General features: G+C 42.7%; 1 protein-coding gene and 1 long non-coding RNA gene across 5 annotated transcripts in view; one reads left to right on the top strand and one right to left on the bottom strand.

The window, feature by feature from the left end:
* LOC130368719 (uncharacterized) overlaps positions 1–19,550 on the bottom strand; it is a 160,573-nt gene that overhangs the window by 7,509 nt on the left and 133,514 nt on the right. The gene's annotated exons all lie outside the window — the stretch shown is intronic.
* PARP6 (poly(ADP-ribose) polymerase family member 6) overlaps positions 1–19,550 on the top strand; it is a 158,665-nt gene that overhangs the window by 88,392 nt on the left and 50,723 nt on the right. For all 4 annotated transcript variants that reach the window (XM_056572785.1, XM_056572786.1, XM_056572784.1 and 1 more), the window contains 3 exons: positions 9,753–9,847; positions 11,658–11,718; positions 11,879–11,969. In XM_056572785.1, the coding sequence (XP_056428760.1) occupies positions 9,753–9,847; positions 11,658–11,718; positions 11,879–11,969 (247 nt within the window). The remainder of the gene's footprint in view (positions 1–9,752; positions 9,848–11,657; positions 11,719–11,878; positions 11,970–19,550) is intronic.

Genomic DNA, 19,550 nt, shown 5'->3' with positions numbered 1-19,550 from the left:
CGACAACATCTCCATATGCAGGGAACACTGAGACAAAAATCCACGGCAGAGTTTAGAGTCCCCATCAAATTTGTCCGGCAGGGACAAGCGGAGGTTAGGAGCGGCCACTCGCTGCGGAGGAGGTGCAGGAGCTGGCGGAGGAGATGGTTGCTGCTGTAGCAGAGGCAGAAGTTGCTGTAACATGGCGGTCAACTGCGACAGCTGCTGTCCTTGTTGGGCAATCTGCTGCGATTGCTGAGCGACCACCGTGGGAAGATCAGCGAGACTTGGCAGCGGCACCTCAGCGGGATCCATGGCCGGATCTACTGTCACGATTCGGCTTCCAGGTAGTGGATCCTCTGTGTCAGCGAGGGATTGGCGTGGACCGTGCTAGTGGACCGGTTCTAAGAGGCTACTGGTTTTCACCAGAGCCCGCCGCAAAGCGGGATGGTCTTGCTGCGGCAGTAGCAACCAGGTCGTATCCACTAGCAACGGCTCAACCTCTCTGACTGCTGAGAAGGCGTGGGACAGAAGGACTAGGCAGAGGCAAGGTCAGACGTAGCAGAAGGTCGGGGGCAGGCGGCAAGGTTCGTAGTCAGGATGGGTAGCAGAAGTTCAGGTACACAGGCTTTGGACACACTAAACGCTTTCACTGGCACAAGGCAACAAGATCCGGCAAGGGAGTGCATGGGAGGAGGTCAGATAAAGGCAGGGAGCAGGTGGAAGCCAATTAGGCTAATTGGGCCAGGCACCAATCATTGGTGCACTGGCCCTTTAAGTCTCAGAGAGCTGGCGCGCGCGCGCCCTAGAGAGCGGAGCCGCGCGCGCCAGCACATGACAGCAGGGGACCGGGACGGGTAAGTGACCTGGGATGCGATTCGCGAGCGGGCGCGTCCCGCTCTGCGAATCGCATCCCCAACGGCCAAGACAGTGCAGCGCTCCCGGTCAGCGGGACTGACCGGGGCGCTGCAGGGAGAAAGACGCCGTGAGCGCTCCGGGGAGGAGCGGGGACCCGGAGCGCTAGGCGTAACACTCCTATTGTGATATTACGTTTATAGGTTACTATAGGATGATTTTTAGCTATTTTTTCTAGGTCGGGATCAGCTTCGAGTATATACCAGTTTCTTTTAATGGCTTGGCTGATAAGACTATTCATGGGTGAGTTATGGAATGTGAAGACAAACCGCTGCGTCTTATTTTTTTTTGTGTTTTTTTCCTCCTAATTTCCTGTCTATTCTTACTCTCTACCTTTTCATAAGCCCTCTCTATGGTTTTTTCCGGATAGTTGCGTTCGATTAACCTTTGTTTTAACTCTTTTGCTTGTAATTGGTATCCTGTATCTTCTGAATTAATTCTCTTAAGTCGCATAAACTGACTGTATGGAATGCTGTTATGGACGTGTTTGGGGTGAGAACTGTTATAATGTAGTAATGAATTCTGCATAATATCTTTCCGATATCCTGTGGTTTTCATTCGGTTGTCTTCTATCCAAATTTTAACATCTAGGAAATCTAATGATTTGCCTCCAAACTGATATGTGAAGTACATATTTTGTTGATTTTGTTCGTTCATATATTTAACAAAATCTTGGAAGATTATTTCATCTCCGTCCCATATTATGAAGATATCATCCACGTAGCGGAGATATTTTTTAATTCTGGAAATATATGGATTGGACGTGGAAAAAATCATTTTATTTTCTAATATAGCCAAATAAATGTTAGCGTACGTGCAAGATACCGGGGTACCCATTGCGGTACCCCGGTTCTGCACGTACCAAGTGCCGTCTTGCATGAACGTATTCTGAGTCAGAACTAAATCCATACCTTTGCAGACGAAGTCTTTGAACAGGTCGGACTTATCAGAGCCGTTCAAAAAAGTCTGGAGAGCCCATATACCCGCATTGTGTGGTATGCGGGTATATAGGCTCTCCACATCAATAGATGCCAAGCGATAAGTAGATTCACAGCTGAAATCTTGCAAGATGTCCAACAGCTCATCTGTATTTTTAAGATAGGCTGGGATGCTGGGTAATAGGGGGGACAGGAGCCATTCTAAGTACGACGACAGGGCCTCGGTCGTCGACCCAATCCCCGAGACGATAGGTCGTCCCGGGGGTTGGGTCAACGACTTATGGACCTTAGGGACAATATACCATCGGGCTGGTCGTGGTATCTTGGGGATCAGGCGTTCTGCCATTTTTTCACCTATTAGTCCCTGTCGTGTGAAGCTAGTTAAGAAACCCCTAAGTTTGTTCATAATTTTGCCTGTGGGGTTCTCTTTCAATTTGGTGTATACTTCTTTATCGGATAGCTGTCTAACCACCTCTTTGTCGTGTTGGTCTTTGCTCCATATTACTATGGAGCCTCCCTTGTCGGCTTTTGACACCTTTAGATGTGTCTGTTTTGCTAACCATGTGAGTGCCTTTTTCTCTTTGGCAGTAATATTGTGTTGTTTCTCTGGATAGATCAATGCCTTGACATCTTTCATTACGGCCTTTTCAAACAGATCGATTGACCCTCCGGGGGCAACAGGGGGGTTAAATGTGGAGGGATTACCTCCTTTGAAATATTGGGGCTCATTAGAATCTATAACCTCCTTTTCATGTTGCCCACAGAGGAAGTCAAGGATCTCAGTTTCTTGTTGTGTGAACTCTGATATGGCACTATATTGGAAGCTATTCACATTACATGGGATTTCTCCCTCTTTTAATATTTCTTGATGCGTTTTTATGCTGCTGAAAAATTTGTGAATATTTATTTTTCTCAGTGCCTTATAGAGCTCAATTTCAAAATGATGGAACCTGAAGTCCTCGGTAAGTCCAAAGTTAAGTCCTTTTGACAAAGCTGATAAACAGGAGTCCGTTAATTCGGTATGTGTAAGGTTAATGACATTTTTAAACGATTTTATTTCATCCAGGAAACTGTCTTGCGTTTTTTGTTCTTGTTCCTTTGGTAAGTTCCGCTTCTTGCGTTTTCCTCTCCTGGTCGGTCTCCTAAAGGGAGGGCTGGTGATTTTTGTGGAGGTCTGGAAACATCATTCTTTTTAGTTTCGTCAGATGAGCTGCTCTCCGTCTCTGTTGTTAGGTAGTCTGTCTTGCGTTTGTTTTTATTTTTATTGCTAGCCCGTCTATATCGACTATGGGCCGGTTGTGATCTCATCCATGAGAATATCTTCCCTTCCTCAAAATCGCGTTTATCCCGGATATATTTGTCGCGTTTTTGGGCTTTAATTTCCACTTGGAGTGTAGACAATTTTTTTTCCAAATTTTTATTGAATTGGTTAAATTTTTCTTCTGTGGTCCGGGTCCTCATTTCTAACTTGGCTTTACATAGGGCTGTGGTTAGTGTTTCATAGTCTCTATTATTTTTCTCCAACACCAAGCGTTGGATATTCATAGAGTGCTTAAGGTGTTCATCTTCCCATTGTTTGATAAAGACAGGGTCGTCTAGAAATTGCGAAGGATTTTTGAACACACGTAGTCCTCTTGGGACCCGACTCGCCTCTATGTATGCTGTGAGTGACTGTATTGTCCAAAAAGTCCTTAGTTCTTTTTCAGCTAGGTTATGGATTTTACTTTCCAAGGCTTTTAAGCTGATGAGTTGTATATCATCACGGGTATTACAGGTCTGGAAAAACTCCCCCGCGTCTGCTCTCCCTGCTGTCAGGTCACACTCCATCTCCACTTCTTCAAACAGTGGGTCCACCTGATTAGTAGGTGTGGAGCCTGTCGGCGTGCTCATGGTATAACAAGGTTCGTACAAAGTCTGTAACAAGTAAATGGATAGACCTGGCACAGCTGACTGACGGCTCTCGGTACCGTGGCAAGGTGATGAGACCTATCCGTTCCTGACTGGTAGAGTGTGGTGCTAAACGTGTATAAGAAGCAAGCGTATACGTTTGTAGCAAGAAAGAAAAGGTAACACGTAGCGACTCACCACTTCTGTAGATTCTTGTTTAATAGTGCTGGTGAACATACAGCTAGCACAAAAACAACAGGAACGGGTGTGCAGGGAGGGTAAGACGTAGCGGGGGGAGCTCGAGACAATGGATCCTATTTCGCGTCCAGTGACGCTTCTTCCGGTCCTAGTGAGCCCAGGTGAGTCCATTTCTTATGCATCCTGCCCCTCTCGGGGGTGGAGCTAATGGATGCGAACAGACAATGTGAACATGAACATATACGTGAATGTAACACCTATAATGTGATCACCCAGTTAAAAAATATACATCAACCAGACCTGTCACAGGTAAGGGGACAGATCATGTCGATCATTCAGACCCAATGCGCCTAAAGCGTTGAGTCGGCTGATCCAATCAATTTCTTTTCTCATGAGAATTTTATTGCGATCTATCCCCTGTCCCTGTATTAATACCCTTTCTATGCCTGCAAACTTAATTGTATTAAGGTCATTTTTATGGACGTCTCTCATGTGTAGAATGAATTTGGGGGCTCCTTTTCCAGTTTTTAAACTATATAGATGTTCTCTGATTCGTTGGTTCAGTTGTCTTTTAGTTTTTCCTATATAGTAAAAGCCGCAGGTACACATGAGGCAATAAACCACATGTGTACTGCGGCATGAAATAAACTGTTGTACGGTAATGTGGACTCCTCCTAGTGAAAATTCTTGTTGTCCTAGATTGTATTTACAGAAGCTACAATTTTTACATAGGAAATTACCATTAGGGGCTGTTTTATGGAGCCATGTAGTGGCATCCTGTTTATTTTGCCTAGCGGACAATTTTTTGATGTATCCTCCTATTGTGATATTACGTTTATAGGTTACTATAGGATGATTTTTAGCTATTTTTTCTAGGTCGGGATCAGCTTCGAGTATATACCAGTTTCTTTTAATGGCTTGGCTGATAAGACTATTCATGGGTGAGTTATGGAATGTGAAGACAAACCGCTGCGTCTTATTTTTTTGCGTTTTTTTCCTCCTAATTTCCTGTCTATTCTTACTCTCTACCTTTTCATAAGCCCTCTCTATGGTTTTTTCCGGATAGTTGCGTTCGATTAACCTTTGTTTTAACTCTTTTGCTTGTAATTGGTATCCTGTATCTTCTGAATTAATTCTCTTAAGTCGCATAAACTGACTGTATGGAATGCTGTTATGGACGTGTTTGGGGTGAGAACTGTTATAATGTAGTAATGAATTCTGCATAATATCTTTCCGATATCCTGTGGTTTTCATTCGGTTGTCTTCTATCCAAATTTTAACATCTAGGAAATCTAATGATTTGCCTCCAAACTGATATGTGAAGTACATATTTTGTTGATTTTGTTCGTTCATATATTTAACAAAATCTTGGAAGATTATTTCATCTCCGTCCCATATTATGAAGATATCATCCACGTAGCGGAGATATTTTTTAATTCTGGAAATATATGGATTGGACGTGGAAAAAATCATTTTATTTTCTAATATAGCCAAATAAATGTTAGCGTACGTGCAAGATACCGGGGTACCCATTGCGGTACCCCGGTTCTGCACGTACCAAGTGCCGTCTTGCATGAACGTATTCTGAGTCAGAACTAAATCCATACCTTTGCAGACGAAGTCTTTGAACAGGTCGGACTTATCAGAGCCGTTCAAAAAAGTCTGGAGAGCCCATATACCCGCCAGGAGAGGAAAACGCAAGAAGCGGAACTTACCAAAGGAACAAGAACAAAAAACGCAAGACAGTTTCCTGGATGAAATAAAATCGTATAAAAATGTCATTAACCTTACACATACCGAATTAACGGACTCCTGTTTATCACCTTTGTCAAAAGGACTTAACTTTGGACTTACCGAGGACTTCAGGTTCCATCATTTTGAAATTGAGCTCTATAAGGCACTGAGAAAAATAAATATTCACAAATTTTTCAGCAGCATAAAAACGCATCAAGAAATATTAAAAGAGGGAGAAATCCCATGTAATGTGAATAGCTTCCAATATAGTGCCATATCAGAGTTCACACAACAAGAAACTGAGATCCTTGACTTCCTCTGTGGGCAACATGAAAAGGAGGTTATAGATTCTAATGAGCCCCAATATTTCAAAGGAGGTAATCCCTCCACATTTAACCCCCCTGTTGCCCCCGGAGGGTCAATCGATCTGTTTGAAAAGGCCGTAATGAAAGATGTCAAGGCATTGATCTATCCAGAGAAACAACACAATATTACTGCCAAAGAGAAAAAGGCACTCACATGGTTAGCAAAACAGACACATCTAAAGGTGTCAAAAGCCGACAAGGGAGGCTCCATAGTAATATGGAGCAAAGACCAACACGACAAAGAGGTGGTTAGACAGCTATCCGATAAAGAAGTATACACCAAATTGAAAGAGAACCCCACAGGCAAAATTATGAACAAACTTAGGGGTTTCTTAACTAGCTTCACACGACAGGGACTAATAGGTGAAAAAATGGCAGAACGCCTGATCCCCAAGATACCACGACCAGCCCGATGGTATATTGTCCCTAAGGTCCATAAGTCGTTGACCCAACCCCCGGGACGACCTATCGTCTCGGGGATTGGGTCGACGACCGAGGCCCTGTCGTCGTACTTAGAATGGCTCCTGTCCCCCCTATTACCCAGCATCCCAGCCTATCTTAAAAATACAGATGAGCTGTTGGACATCTTGCAAGATTTCAGCTGTGAATCTACTTATCGCTTGGCATCTATTGATGTGGAGAGCCTATATACCCGCATACCACACAATGCGGGTATATGGGCTCTCCAGACTTTTTTGAACGGCTCTGATAAGTCCGACCTGTTCAAAGACTTCGTCTGCAAAGGTATGGATTTAGTTCTGACTCAGAATACGTTCATGCAAGACGGCACTTGGTACGTGCAGAACCGGGGTACCGCAATGGGTACCCCGGTATCTTGCACGTACGCTAACATTTATTTGGCTATATTAGAAAATAAAATGATTTTTTCCACGTCCAATCCATATATTTCTAGAATAAAAAAATATCTCCGCTACGTGGATGATATCTTCATAATATGGGACGGAGATGAAATAATCTTCCAAGATTTTGTTAAATATATGAACGAACAAAATCAACAAAATATGTACTTCACATATCAGTTTGGAGGCAAATCATTAGATTTCCTAGATGTTAAAATTTGGATAGAAGACAACCGAATGAAAACCACAGGATATCGGAAAGATATTATGCAGAATTCATTACTACATTATAACAGTTCTCACCCCAAACACGTCCATAACAGCATTCCATACAGTCAGTTTATGCGACTTAAGAGAATTAATTCAGAAGATACAGGATACCAATTACAAGCAAAAGAGTTAAAACAAAGGTTAATCGAACGCAACTATCCGGAAAAAACCATAGAGAGGGCTTATGAAAAGGTAGAGAGTAAGAATAGACAGGAAATTAGGAGGAAAAAAACGCAAAAAAATAAGACGCAGCGGTTTGTCTTCACATTCCATAACTCACCCATGAATAGTCTTATCAGCCAAGCCATTAAAAGAAACTGGTATATACTCGAAGCTGATCCCGACCTAGAAAAAATAGCTAAAAATCATCCTATAGTAACCTATAAACGTAATATCACAATAGGAGGATACATCAAAAAATTGTCCGCTAGGCAAAATAAACAGGATGCCACTACATGGCTCCATAAAACAGCCCCTAATGGTAATTTCCTATGTAAAAATTGTAGCTTCTGTAAATACAATCTAGGACAACAAGAATTTTCACTAGGAGGAGTCCACATTACCGTACAACAGTTTATTTCATGCCGCAGTACACATGTGGTTTATTGCCTCATGTGTACCTGCGGCTTTTACTATATAGGAAAAACTAAAAGACAACTGAACCAACGAATCAGAGAACATCTATATAGTTTAAAAACTGGAAAAGGAGCCCCCAAATTCATTCTACACATGAGAGACGTCCATAAAAATGACCTTAATACAATTAAGTTTGCAGGCATAGAAAGGGTATTAATACAGGGACAGGGGATAGATCGCAATAAAATTCTCATGAGAAAAGAAATTGATTGGATCAGCCGACTCAACGCTTTAGGCGCATTGGGTCTGAATGATCGACATGATCTGTCCCCTTACCTGTGACAGGTCTGGTTGATGTATATTTTTTAACTGGGTGATCACATTATAGGTGTTACATTCACGTATATGTTTATGTTCACATTGTCTGTTCGCATCCATTAGCTCCACCCCCGAGAGGGGCAGGATGCATAAGAAATGGACTCACCTGGGCTCACTAGGACCGGAAGAAGCGTCACTGGACGCGAAATAGGATCCATTGTCTCGAGCTCCCCCCGCTACGTCTTACCCTCCCTGCACACCCGTTCCTGTTGTTTTTGTGCTAGCTGTATGTTCACCAGCACTATTAAACAAGAATCTACAGAAGTGGTGAGTCGCTACGTGTTACCTTTTCTTTCTTGCTACAAACGTATACGCTTGCTTCTTATACACGTTTAGCACCACACTCTACCAGTCAGGAACGGATAGGTCTCATCACCTTGCCACGGTACCGAGAGCCGTCAGTCAGCTGTGCCAGGTCTATCCATTTACTTGTTACAGACCACATTTATCATTGTAGGTGTAGGAGCACCAAATTTATTAAATGGTCAAAGAGCATTTGATACATTTTGTTCAGGTCACATTTTCTGAAATTTCTTTCTTCACATACACCAAAAAGCTAAGCTAAGTCTGGGCTGGTGTAGTTTTAAGGTGCGTTCACATGCTAGTAACTAGCAGCGGATTTTCCGCTGTGGGAAATCCGCTGCGAGTTACGCTACCATTGATTTAAATGAGTCCACAGACAGTCCGCAATAGTGTCAGATTTGCGGACTGTACGTGGACCCATTCAAATGAATGGTAGCGTAACACGCAGCGGATTTCCCACAGCGGAAAATCCGCTGCTAGTTACTAGCGTGTGAACGCACCCTATGAGACTTTTCAGTGGCTTTTTTTGCTCCTTTTCACAAAAAGGTGCAGTTCATAAAACCCATCCATATCATGTCTATTGCCAAAATCAGTGGATTGAAACTCAAAATCAGCAGAAATGTGTAAACCAAAAGGTGCAAAAAACCCTGCTTGCACCTTTTTTGCCCCTTTTTAGACACAAAAAACTGTCTAAAGACAATGATAAATGTGGGCCAGTATGTTTATAGCAGTATTAGTCTACTTGTCAATAAGTGTAGATCCCCTTTAACAGTTTATCTATTGTAAAGCTGTATAGGAAGGACAAGCCAAATGGGACTATATGACCTATAGATGCAACTTTCATTTGCAAATGGCATTAATGCAAGTATGTGGTCATTCTTGTCTGTTGGCTAAAATAAAGTAAATGTCCAGTTTTGCTGATATTCAGACATATTATTAATATTGATTTCTGTTAATAGGAAATGTGGGGGATTTCTGCTCAGATACCACATCTGTTACCCAGAGTTTAGCCATAAAAAAGTGCCACGTCCTCTGGAGGACCTGTCCTCTTTTACAAAGATGTGAATGTGCGCTATGTAATGCTTAATTGTCCCTGTGGTGGCACTGCAGGGAAATTTAACACTTGCTGCCAGGTTTCCTCACACATTACAGCTTATCCATGGAGGTCATTTTGTGATAAGCTTATTGTCAAAGGACCCTTTTTTTTTTGGAAAGGGAATGTCCAGAGTAGAAACCCCTTTTTTTATACAGTTGTACCCAGTGAGCAGGTAAAAGAGCTTCTTTTGGTTTTCTTTTTAGCCTACTTTTCAATTTTTTTACATTAAAAACAATTGTTTCCTTTTTGACAGGGCACATGCTGTGCTGATCTGTACAGACATCCACAGCTTGATGCAGACATAGAGGCGGTTAAAGAAATATATAGCGAAAGTGCTGTATCTGTAAGGTGAGCATATTTTTACCAATATGTTACATTATGCAAGATAATAAAGGATACAAACATATTATTCATGTAAATAATGGTGAGAAGGGCACAGGGCATCAGCTGGAGAGCAAGGAGTTTAGCTTAGAGGGTTCCAACCGAGGTCAGTTGTTTTTAAGACTCAAGGTATTTCAAAGGCATTTTCTGAACACAGTTTTGAAGGACACTTGCAAGATCTTGTGGTGATTTCTGCTCTCAAGGCTTCACTATTAATTCCTAATATAATTGACAAGGGTCTGACTACTCAAGTGTTTTACAATAGTTTGCTCTTTGCTACATGTAGACCAAAGGAATTCCATGTGCAGACATATGAGGGGAGATTTATCAAAACCTGTCCAGAGGAAAAATTGTTGAGTTGCCCATAGCAACCAATCAGATTGCTTCTTTCATTTTTGAAAAGACCTCTGAAAAGTGAAAAAAGCAATCTGATTGGTCGCTATGGGCAACTTTTCCTCTGGATAGGTTTTGATAATTCTACCACAAAGTGTAAAAGCAATGCTTCTAGGGAAGAAAATATTGTTAATACCAGTGACCCCCTTTATTTTTGCGACTTTTGCCAGCGTATATGGCTTTATGTACTGGTGAATCCAGTGGGCGTTTTGTGAGCATGGTTTTTTTAGGTGCACAGTTTACACACTGATTTTTGATGTACAATTTTTGCGAAAGTCGCACAGAGTTGTGCAATGGCCACTTTAGCCATGACCAGATCCAGGCAGCCGCATCGAGCTAACTGATAAGTGCACTCCGCATTAGCTCCATCAAAATAAGCCAGTATTTGTCAAAAGGCTAATCAAAAAGGAATTAACAAAGACCCCGCTCACACACACCAGCTTTATTAAAAGGTGCATGCACGCATCTGTATAGTCAGTATAAATAGTCATTACAACTTACACCTGCTTGAAGGCATAAATTAAACATAATTTGGCAAAGTTGGAGCCATGACCCCTGCCTGCCTACTTGCTGAACATAGCAAAAACCCTTGAAAAAGTATACATTTTTTGCCAGGTTTGCCAGAATTTTTATATTTTAACAATTAATCTGCTTGTTCTGAAGCCCCTTGTGTGGGAAAAGTTAAAGGGGTACTCTGGGAAACTAAAACCATAGCCCATTCTTTCTCTCTCACTAACCTATTTATTTGTCTAAATATAATTCGTTAGCTATATACAGCAGTTTCCACCTTTCAGCTGTCACAAGCAGGGAGTGAGAGAAATACGTCATTATCAGATCCACCTTGTCTTTGTGCAAAGCCCTCATTGAGACTAGCCCCCATCCTCCTGGAAGGCAAACAACATATGATTTCTGGCTTCACAGCCACACTTCTCCTCCCTGTGTGAGGACCTTGTCAGGAGAAAAACAGCCCAGTGTCTCCTCAGCACATAACGCTGCTCTTTTCCTGCTGTAGATCTAATCACTGACTGCTGTCATTCAGAGAATGTCATGATTTATTGCTGGGGGAAGGATAGTTTGAATGAAAAAACTTGTACAGTGTGTGCTGTTCACTGTTCTTACAACAACACAGCATGCACACAGATAGTAAACGGAATTACAAAGAGCTGCACTGACTGCTGGGAGTTGTAGTCTGGGCTGTAAGCAAAGAAAAAGAATATTCAGGAGACAACAGGGGCCATAGGATCTGGCAAAATCACATGGATAACTACAGGGCACAAAGAACAGGTATTGTGGTGGCTTTGAGGCATTTTTATTTTTATTCCACGGAGCACCCCTTTAATGTCGCTTTTGCATTTCTAGTCATGTACCACTTTTTATTTTACAGAGAATATGGGACCATAGATGATGCTGATATTGACTTGCACATAAACATTGGATTCCTGGATGTAAGTCCCTTCACTCTCTTGTTCTTGTACCTATCTAGCATTCTGAGGAAAAAATGAGAATGGCACTAAATGTGGAAAAAAGTTGTCACTTCTCATGCGCCATCACATTTATAGTATTTTTTAACCTCTTTTTACCTCCTTTCTTTGCACTCCCCTGCAGGAAGAGGTAGCCACTGCCTGGAAAGTAATCCGCACAGAGCCCATAGTCCTACGCTTGCGCTTTTCGCTCTCACAGTATCTGGATGGCCCTGGTGAGTGATTCCATATCCTTTAATGTATTGTAGTTCTTTTATTACATTTAGATTTTTGTTAATTGAGCCTACATTTGACATTTCGATAAGCATAATGTTGTACCTCTTAGAACATAAAGGCTTCCACATAATATTAGCCAAACATCAGTGTATTGGATTACTCAGAAATGTATACACTGGAGGTTATAAGAGACAGCAATAAAATATCACTTCATTTGCTAAAGTTGTCTTTATATTATTGCAATTCACTGGAGCCCAGATTCACTATGTTACTATGTCAACAGTAAATCACACAAAGTTACTTCATTAAGGGCATGACAGATGGACATAATCACCTAATATCTAGTTCTAAACAAGTTCAAAGCGTGTTGCCATGGAGATCTTCCCAATTCATGTTTTTATTTTATCATATCATTGTACATTGATTGTTCCTAGCTATTAGTTTGAAGAAATAAAACCATTTTGTACTGTTAACTGATGAGTTTTAAAGGATTCATTTTTTTTTTATTTTTTTTTTATCTCCAGTAAATTTTAAATCAAAGTTTGGAATAATGAATTCATAAGGGCTGCTCATGTTTATACTGGAAGGCAGTTTATTCCATAAAGCATCAATAATAACAGAATGCTTTGTGTTGTTTACCTATTTTTCACGGCTTCAGAATTTAGCAGCAGACCGGAAGTGAACAAAAAAAGGGGTTGTCCACCTTTATTGTTTTTCTTTATTACGAGTAGAATAAGAAATCATACACTTTTCTAAAATATAGTATATGTATTTAAAATTCAGCTTACAAACCTTTTATTTTACCATTGCAGCAACCCATAAAAAATTAAAAAAAAAAATTGTACAGCCGACAGATTAGTCCATAGTAATTCATCCCATGGACAGTCATGTGACCAACCATGGGCAGTTATGTAACCCACATATATCATATGACCCCCAATATTCAGATAACACTCACCACTTATCTAAGATGTGAAATCATAGCTTATTAATGAGCAGTACTTATAAAGTATGAGAACTAGTGTTGCTCGCGAATATTCGCAATTCAAACTTTATTTGCGAATATCGCATATTCGCGAATTCGTGAATATTCGCGAATATAGCGCTATATATTCGTAATTACGAATATTGGTTTTTTTATTTTTTTATTTTTTTCACAGTACACATCACAGTGATCATCCCTCTCTGCTTCCAGCTTATGTGGTGTAAGAAGACTCTAATACTACTGTGTGAGACTGGTGCGCGAATTTTCGCATATGCTAATTTTGGTATATGCAAATTTTCGCATATGTTAATTTTCGCACGCACGAATATTCGTATATGCAAAAATAAAACGAGAATATTACGGATATGCGAATATGCCGAATATTCATCCATATATTCGCGAATATTCGCGAATTCGAATATGGCCTATGCCGCTCAACACTAATGAGAACCTACTACTGCAGCTCAGCATCATGTCTGTCAGTGTCTCTTATATTCTTCTATTTCTCTTTCATTCATCTTTTATTGTTCTGTCTCCTCTGTGTGATTTATTCTCTTAACAATCAATTTTATTGACAACATGACAACAACACCTAGAAACAGTTGTGTATGTTAAAGGGGTACTCCACTGGAAAACATTTTCTTTTAAATCAACCGGTGCCAGAAAGTTAAACAGATTTGTAAATTATTTCTATTAAAAAATCCAAATCTTTTCAGTACTTATCAGCTGCGATATACTACAGAGGAAGTTCTTTTCTTTTTGAGTTTCCTTTCTGTCTGACAACATTTTCTCTGCTGACACCTCTGTCCATTTTAGGAGTTGTCCAGAGTAGGAGCAAATCCCCATAGCAAACCTCTCTTGCTCTGGACAGTTCCTGACATGGACAGAGGGGTCAGCAGAGAGCATGTTGTCAGACAAAAAGGAAATTCTAAAAGAAAAGAACTTCCTCTGTAGTATACATCATCGCGCGGATGTCCGCTATTAACCCCTCAGATGCCGTGATCAATGCCGGGATGCCGGCGATCCCATCATCCAGCATGGCGGCCAGAGGTCCCTTCACCTGGCTCCCGCCGTCTCCTGGGGTCTTCTGCTCTGGTCTGAGATTGGAACCCCACTGAACAAGAGAACCCCTGAGGTCTCCGAGTTGGTCCCTGCTAACTCCATGATCTCTGCTGCTCCATTTACCATCAGTGAGAGTGACAGAAATAGCCAAGTACACTACACAATCCCATTCACATATCATGGCCTTTGGAACCAATTAAGATGTTTCTAGTTTGGGCTTAACATATAATGGTTTCAACTTATTAATATTGTATGCTGATAGACCACTGATGGACCACGGTGTAAGAAACCATCTCTGGACCCGTCCTGTGCAGCCAACTATCAACCCGTCTCAAATCTCCCCTTTATCTCCAAACTCCCGCCTTATCCGCTATCTCTCCGAGAACTCTCTTCTTGACCCCTTACAGTCTGGTTTCCGCTCTCTTCACTCCACAGAAACGGCCCTAACCAAAGTCACTAACGATCTTCTGAGGGCCAAATCAAATGGCAATTTCTCTTTACTGATTCTCTTGGACCTGTCTGCGGCTTTTGACACTGTGGATCACCAATTCCTCCTCAGTAGTCTCCGCTCCATCGGTCACAAGGACTCTGCTATCGCCTGGTTTTCCTCCTATCTCTCTGGCTGCTCCTTTAGCGTCTCGTTTTCTGGCTCTACTTCTTCTCCTCTTCCCCTTGCTGTCGTGGTTCCCCAGGGATCAATCCTGGGTCCTCTACTCTTTTCACTCTACACATCCCCTATTGGAAAAACAATCAGTAGATTTGGTTTCCAGTACCATCTCTATGCTGATGACACCCAACTCTATACCTCTTCCTCCAACATCACCCCTGCACTCCTACAGAATACCAGTGACTGTCTCTCTGCCGTCTCAGACATCATGTCCTCTTTATATCTGAAACTAAATCTTTCTAAAACAGAACTTCTTGTTTTTTCTCCATCAACTGATACTGTGCCTAACCCTGACATTTCCATCTCGGTATGTGGTACTACCATAACTTCCGGGCAGCAGGCTCGCTGTCTTGAAGTTATACTTGACTCTAATCTGTCTTTCACTCCCCATATTCAGTCCCTTTCACGTTCTTGTCACCTGCATCTCAAAAACATTTCCAGAATCCGCCCGTTTCTCACTACTGAAACTGCTAAAACTCTCATTATTGCTTTGATTCACTCCCGCCTCGACTACTCTAACTCTTTACTAACAGGCCTTCCTTTCTCCAAACTCTCTCCTCTCCAGTCCATCCTTAATGCCGCAGCCAGACTCATCTTCCTCTCCAGCCGCTACACCGATGCCTCCTCCCTGTGCCAGTCACTACACTACATTATTCAGTTCAGAATACAGTCCAAAATCCTCAGTCTCACACACAAAGCTCTCCACAATGCTGCACCTCCCTACATCTCCTCTCTCATCTCTGTCTACCATCCTACACGTTCTCTCCGATCTGCTAATTATCTCTCACACTAACATCTTCTATAATCCAAACTTCTCACTCCCATCTCCAAGACTTCACTCGTGCTGCATCGGTTCTCTGGAATGCTATCCCTCAATCTCTCAGACTCAACAACAACATCCATAATTTCAAACGTAGCCTAAAAACACATCTCTTCAGACAGTGTCATATACCATGGCAAAATATGTATTCATGTTGCATTGTGATTGCTTGTCATTCATTACTGGAGGAACATGGTCTGCCAAATTTCATCGGTATGCACACTTTTAATTCCATTACACACCTATCTGCATTACTTAACATTTCAAAGAACCCCTTCTGTTTGGTCTAACTGTCAGGAACACGACAATCTGAGCGATAGCTTCCAGTGGCCAGTGGGGGGCAATTAATTCTGTTTTGATCAGGGCACCATGGAGCCTACATGTCTATCCAGCCTGGGTATAGGTGTGACTAATCCTAGCAGGGGGTTCATTAACACAGCTGCTCTATGACAGGAAAGGTAACACCATTTTAGCCAGCAAGGCACCAGCCTGGGTGTCAATAGATGAAAGAGATGTATGAAGTTGACCCAATTGGAAAATCCTATATTTTTCAATATTAAATATGGGGGTTAGGGAAGTGCGTCCCTATTATATACGGTTAGATTCTCCATGATACTACCTTTAAAATGAGTCCTCACATGATCCTTGTGTATTGATCCCTGCCCGAACTGTATGCGCTGGGTAAATCATACACAATAAGGGGGTCATGTCAGGTACCCCTAGAAAGAGGATTTGATGGAGAACCCAAATATAACAAAATGATGTGGGTGCCTGACCCATGATAACAGTTAGGGGTAATTTCCTATTCTTTGGGCATAAGGTTATCAGGAGGAAGGGGGCAGAATCTATCTCTCCTCCTTGTCCTGCCCAGGGGCTGAACATAGAGGTGTCACCTGTCCATAGCAGGATATAAAACTGCAGACCTGGGGGGGACTAGGGGCGCTTGCATGGGGGACGAGATCTAATTTTGGATGCCAGACGCCATTTCCTACCAGACCCCCATGGGATAGAACTCTAACTTTTGTAAGTAAGGACTCTATGTTTTTTCCCTTTTATTTTATTTTCTGTATGGTGAAACTTTGTCTTGTTAACATCTATTTTTATATGTACTGTGAATATTTTTCTTTCATAATAAATCATTCATTTATTAAGTATCGCCTTATGTCTGGTAAAACGGACGTACATTGTCCTTGAATAGATTAAAGTTATAGTCTTAAATTTACTTCAGCTACATTATAGATTTGGATTAATCTTTTCCCTATTTTTATATACTACTGGGGATAGTAGATTATATTTGGGAATTGTAGCATATCCAGATTGGATTGATAGCTTCCTGTCGGCTTGAAATTGACAGGTGGTGGCAGCGATATCGTTAAATTGGGGTGGTGTAAGAGGGATTATTTATCCTTATTTTCGGTCTAGTGCAGACAAATAGGGATTTTATAAATAACCCTTCCACCTGCACGTCTCGCTTCGTGACACTACACGTTCTCTCCGATCTGCTAATGATCTCACACTAACATCTTCTATAATCCGAACTTCTCACTCCCGTCTACAAGACTTCACTCGTGCTGCACCGGTTCTCTGGAATGCTATCCCTCAATCCCTCAGACTCAACAACAACATCCATAATTTCAAATGTTGCCTAAAAACACATCTCTTCAGACATGCCTATAACATTCTCTAATTGGCCTTAACCACTTAAGGACCTAGGGCGTATGGATACGCCTTGACGTCCTGGTACTTAAGGACCCAGGGCGTATCCATACGCCCGTGGGAATTTCGGTCCCCGCCGCGCGCCGGGCGGGGACCGGGCCGGGGTGACTGCTGATATCAATCAGCAGGCACCCCGTGCAAATGCCCAGGGGGGTCATCAGACCCCCCCCCCGTCGGCGATCGGCGCAAATCGCAAGTGAATTCACACTTGCGATTTGCGCCGATTCCGGGTCATACGGGTCTATTGTGACCCGGTGACCCGGAATAGAAGGGGGATCGCGGTTGTCTAAGACACCCACGATCCCCCTGTAGGCATAGGAGTGAGGTGGCAGGGTTGCCACCCCTCCTATCCCTGCTATTGGTCTGCTATTGATCGTCAGAGGCGACGACCAATAGCAGACCGGGGGCGGGGGGGTTAACTTTCGTTTTCCCCGTCCTGCCCTCCCACAATAGGCGGGGCACAACGGGGAACCGAAGGGGACCGGGCGCCGACGTCCACTTACCCGTCCGGAGGCTGCGGCGACGTTGATCGGCGGGCGACGTCACGTGCGTCTGAAGAGGACGGCTGCCGGGATCCTACGGAAGCCGGTAAGTAGATCTGGAGGGTTACAGTCTGAGACCGTGGTCTCTAACTGTAGCCCTCCAGATGTTGCAAAACTACAACTCCCAGCATGCCCAGACAGCTGTTTGGGCATGCTGGAATATGTAGTTTTGCAACAGCTGGAGGGATACAGTTTGAGACCATTATACAGTGGTCTCTAAACTATATCCCTCCAGATGTTGCAAAACTACAACTCCTAGCATGCCCACATAGCTGTTTGTTGTCTGGACATGCTGGGAGTTGTAGTTTTGCAACATCTGGAGGTCCACAGTTTGGAGATCACTGTGCTGTGGTCTAAAAACTGTAGCTCTCCAGATGTTGCAAAACTGCAATTCCCAGCATGCCCAGAAAGCAAACAGCTGTCTCGGCATGCAGGGAGTTGTAGTTGGGTACCTCCAGCTATTGCATAACTACATCTCCCAGCATGCCCTTCGGTGATTAGTACATGCTGGGAGTTGTAGTTTTGCAACAGCTGGAGGCACACTGGTTGGAAAATATTGAGTTAGGTAACAGAACCTAACTGAAGGTTTTCCAACCAGTGTGCCTCCAGCTGTTGCAAAACTACAACTCCCAGCATGCACGGTCTGTCAGTACATGCTGGGAGTTGTAGTTTTGAAACAGCTGGAGGTTTGCCCCCCCTTGTGAACGTACAGGGTACATTCACATAGGCGGGTTTACAGTAAATTTCCTGCTTCAAGTTTGGGCTGCGGCAAATTCTTTGCCGCAGTGCAAACTCCTAGCGGGAAATTCACCGTAACCTGCCAGTGTGAATGTACCCTAAAAACACTACACTACACTAACACCTAATAAAGGGTAAAACACTACATATACAGCCCTTACACTGCCCCCCCCCCCCCCCAATAAACAATTTAAAACGTCTTGTACGGCAGGGTTTCCAAAACGGAGCCTCCAGCTGTTGCAAAACAACAACTCCCAGCATTTCTGGACAGCCACTGACTGTCCAGGCATGCTGGGAGTTTAGCAACAGCTGGAGGCACCCTGTTTGGGAATCACTGGCGTAGAATACCCCTATGTCCACCCCTATGCAATCCCTAATTTAGTCCTCAAATGCGCATGGTGCTCTCTTACTTCGGAGCCCTGTCGTATTTCAAGGCAACAGTTTAGGGCCACATATGGGGTATTTCCGTACTCGGGAGAAATTACACTACAAATTTTGGGGGGCTTTTTTTCCTTTTACCGCTTGTGAAAAGGAAAAGTTGGGGGCTACACCAGCCTGTAAGTGTAAATTTTTTTTATTTTTTTACACTAACATGCTGGTGTTGCCCCATACTTTTTATTTCCACAAGCGGTAAAAGGAAAAAAAAACCCAAAATTTGTAACGCAATTTCTCCTGAGTACAGAAATACCCCAGATGTGGGCGTAAAATGCTCTGCGGGCACACAACAAGGCTCAGGAGTGAGAGTGCACCATGTACATTTGAGGCCTAAATTGGTGATTTGCACAGGGGTGGCTGATTTTACAGCGGTTCTGACAAACGCAAAAAAAAAAAAATACCCACATGTGACCCCATTTTGGAAACTACACCCCTCACCGAACGTGACAAGGGGTATAGTGAGCCTGAACACCCCACAGGTGTTTGACGAATTTTCATTAAAGTTGGATGGGAAAATGAAAAAAATTATATTTTTTCACTAAAATGCTGGTGTTACCCTAAATTTTTCATTTTCACATCCTGAAATAGGAAAAAAGCCCCCCCAAATTTGTAAAC

The sequence above is a fragment of the Hyla sarda genome, chromosome 4 (genome assembly GCF_029499605.1).
Source record: "Hyla sarda isolate aHylSar1 chromosome 4, aHylSar1.hap1, whole genome shotgun sequence".
NCBI classification, from domain to species: Eukaryota; Metazoa; Chordata; class Amphibia; order Anura; family Hylidae; genus Hyla; species Hyla sarda.
Note: the sequence above shows the minus strand (reverse complement) of the source record. Positions and strands in the feature narration are given on the sequence as shown.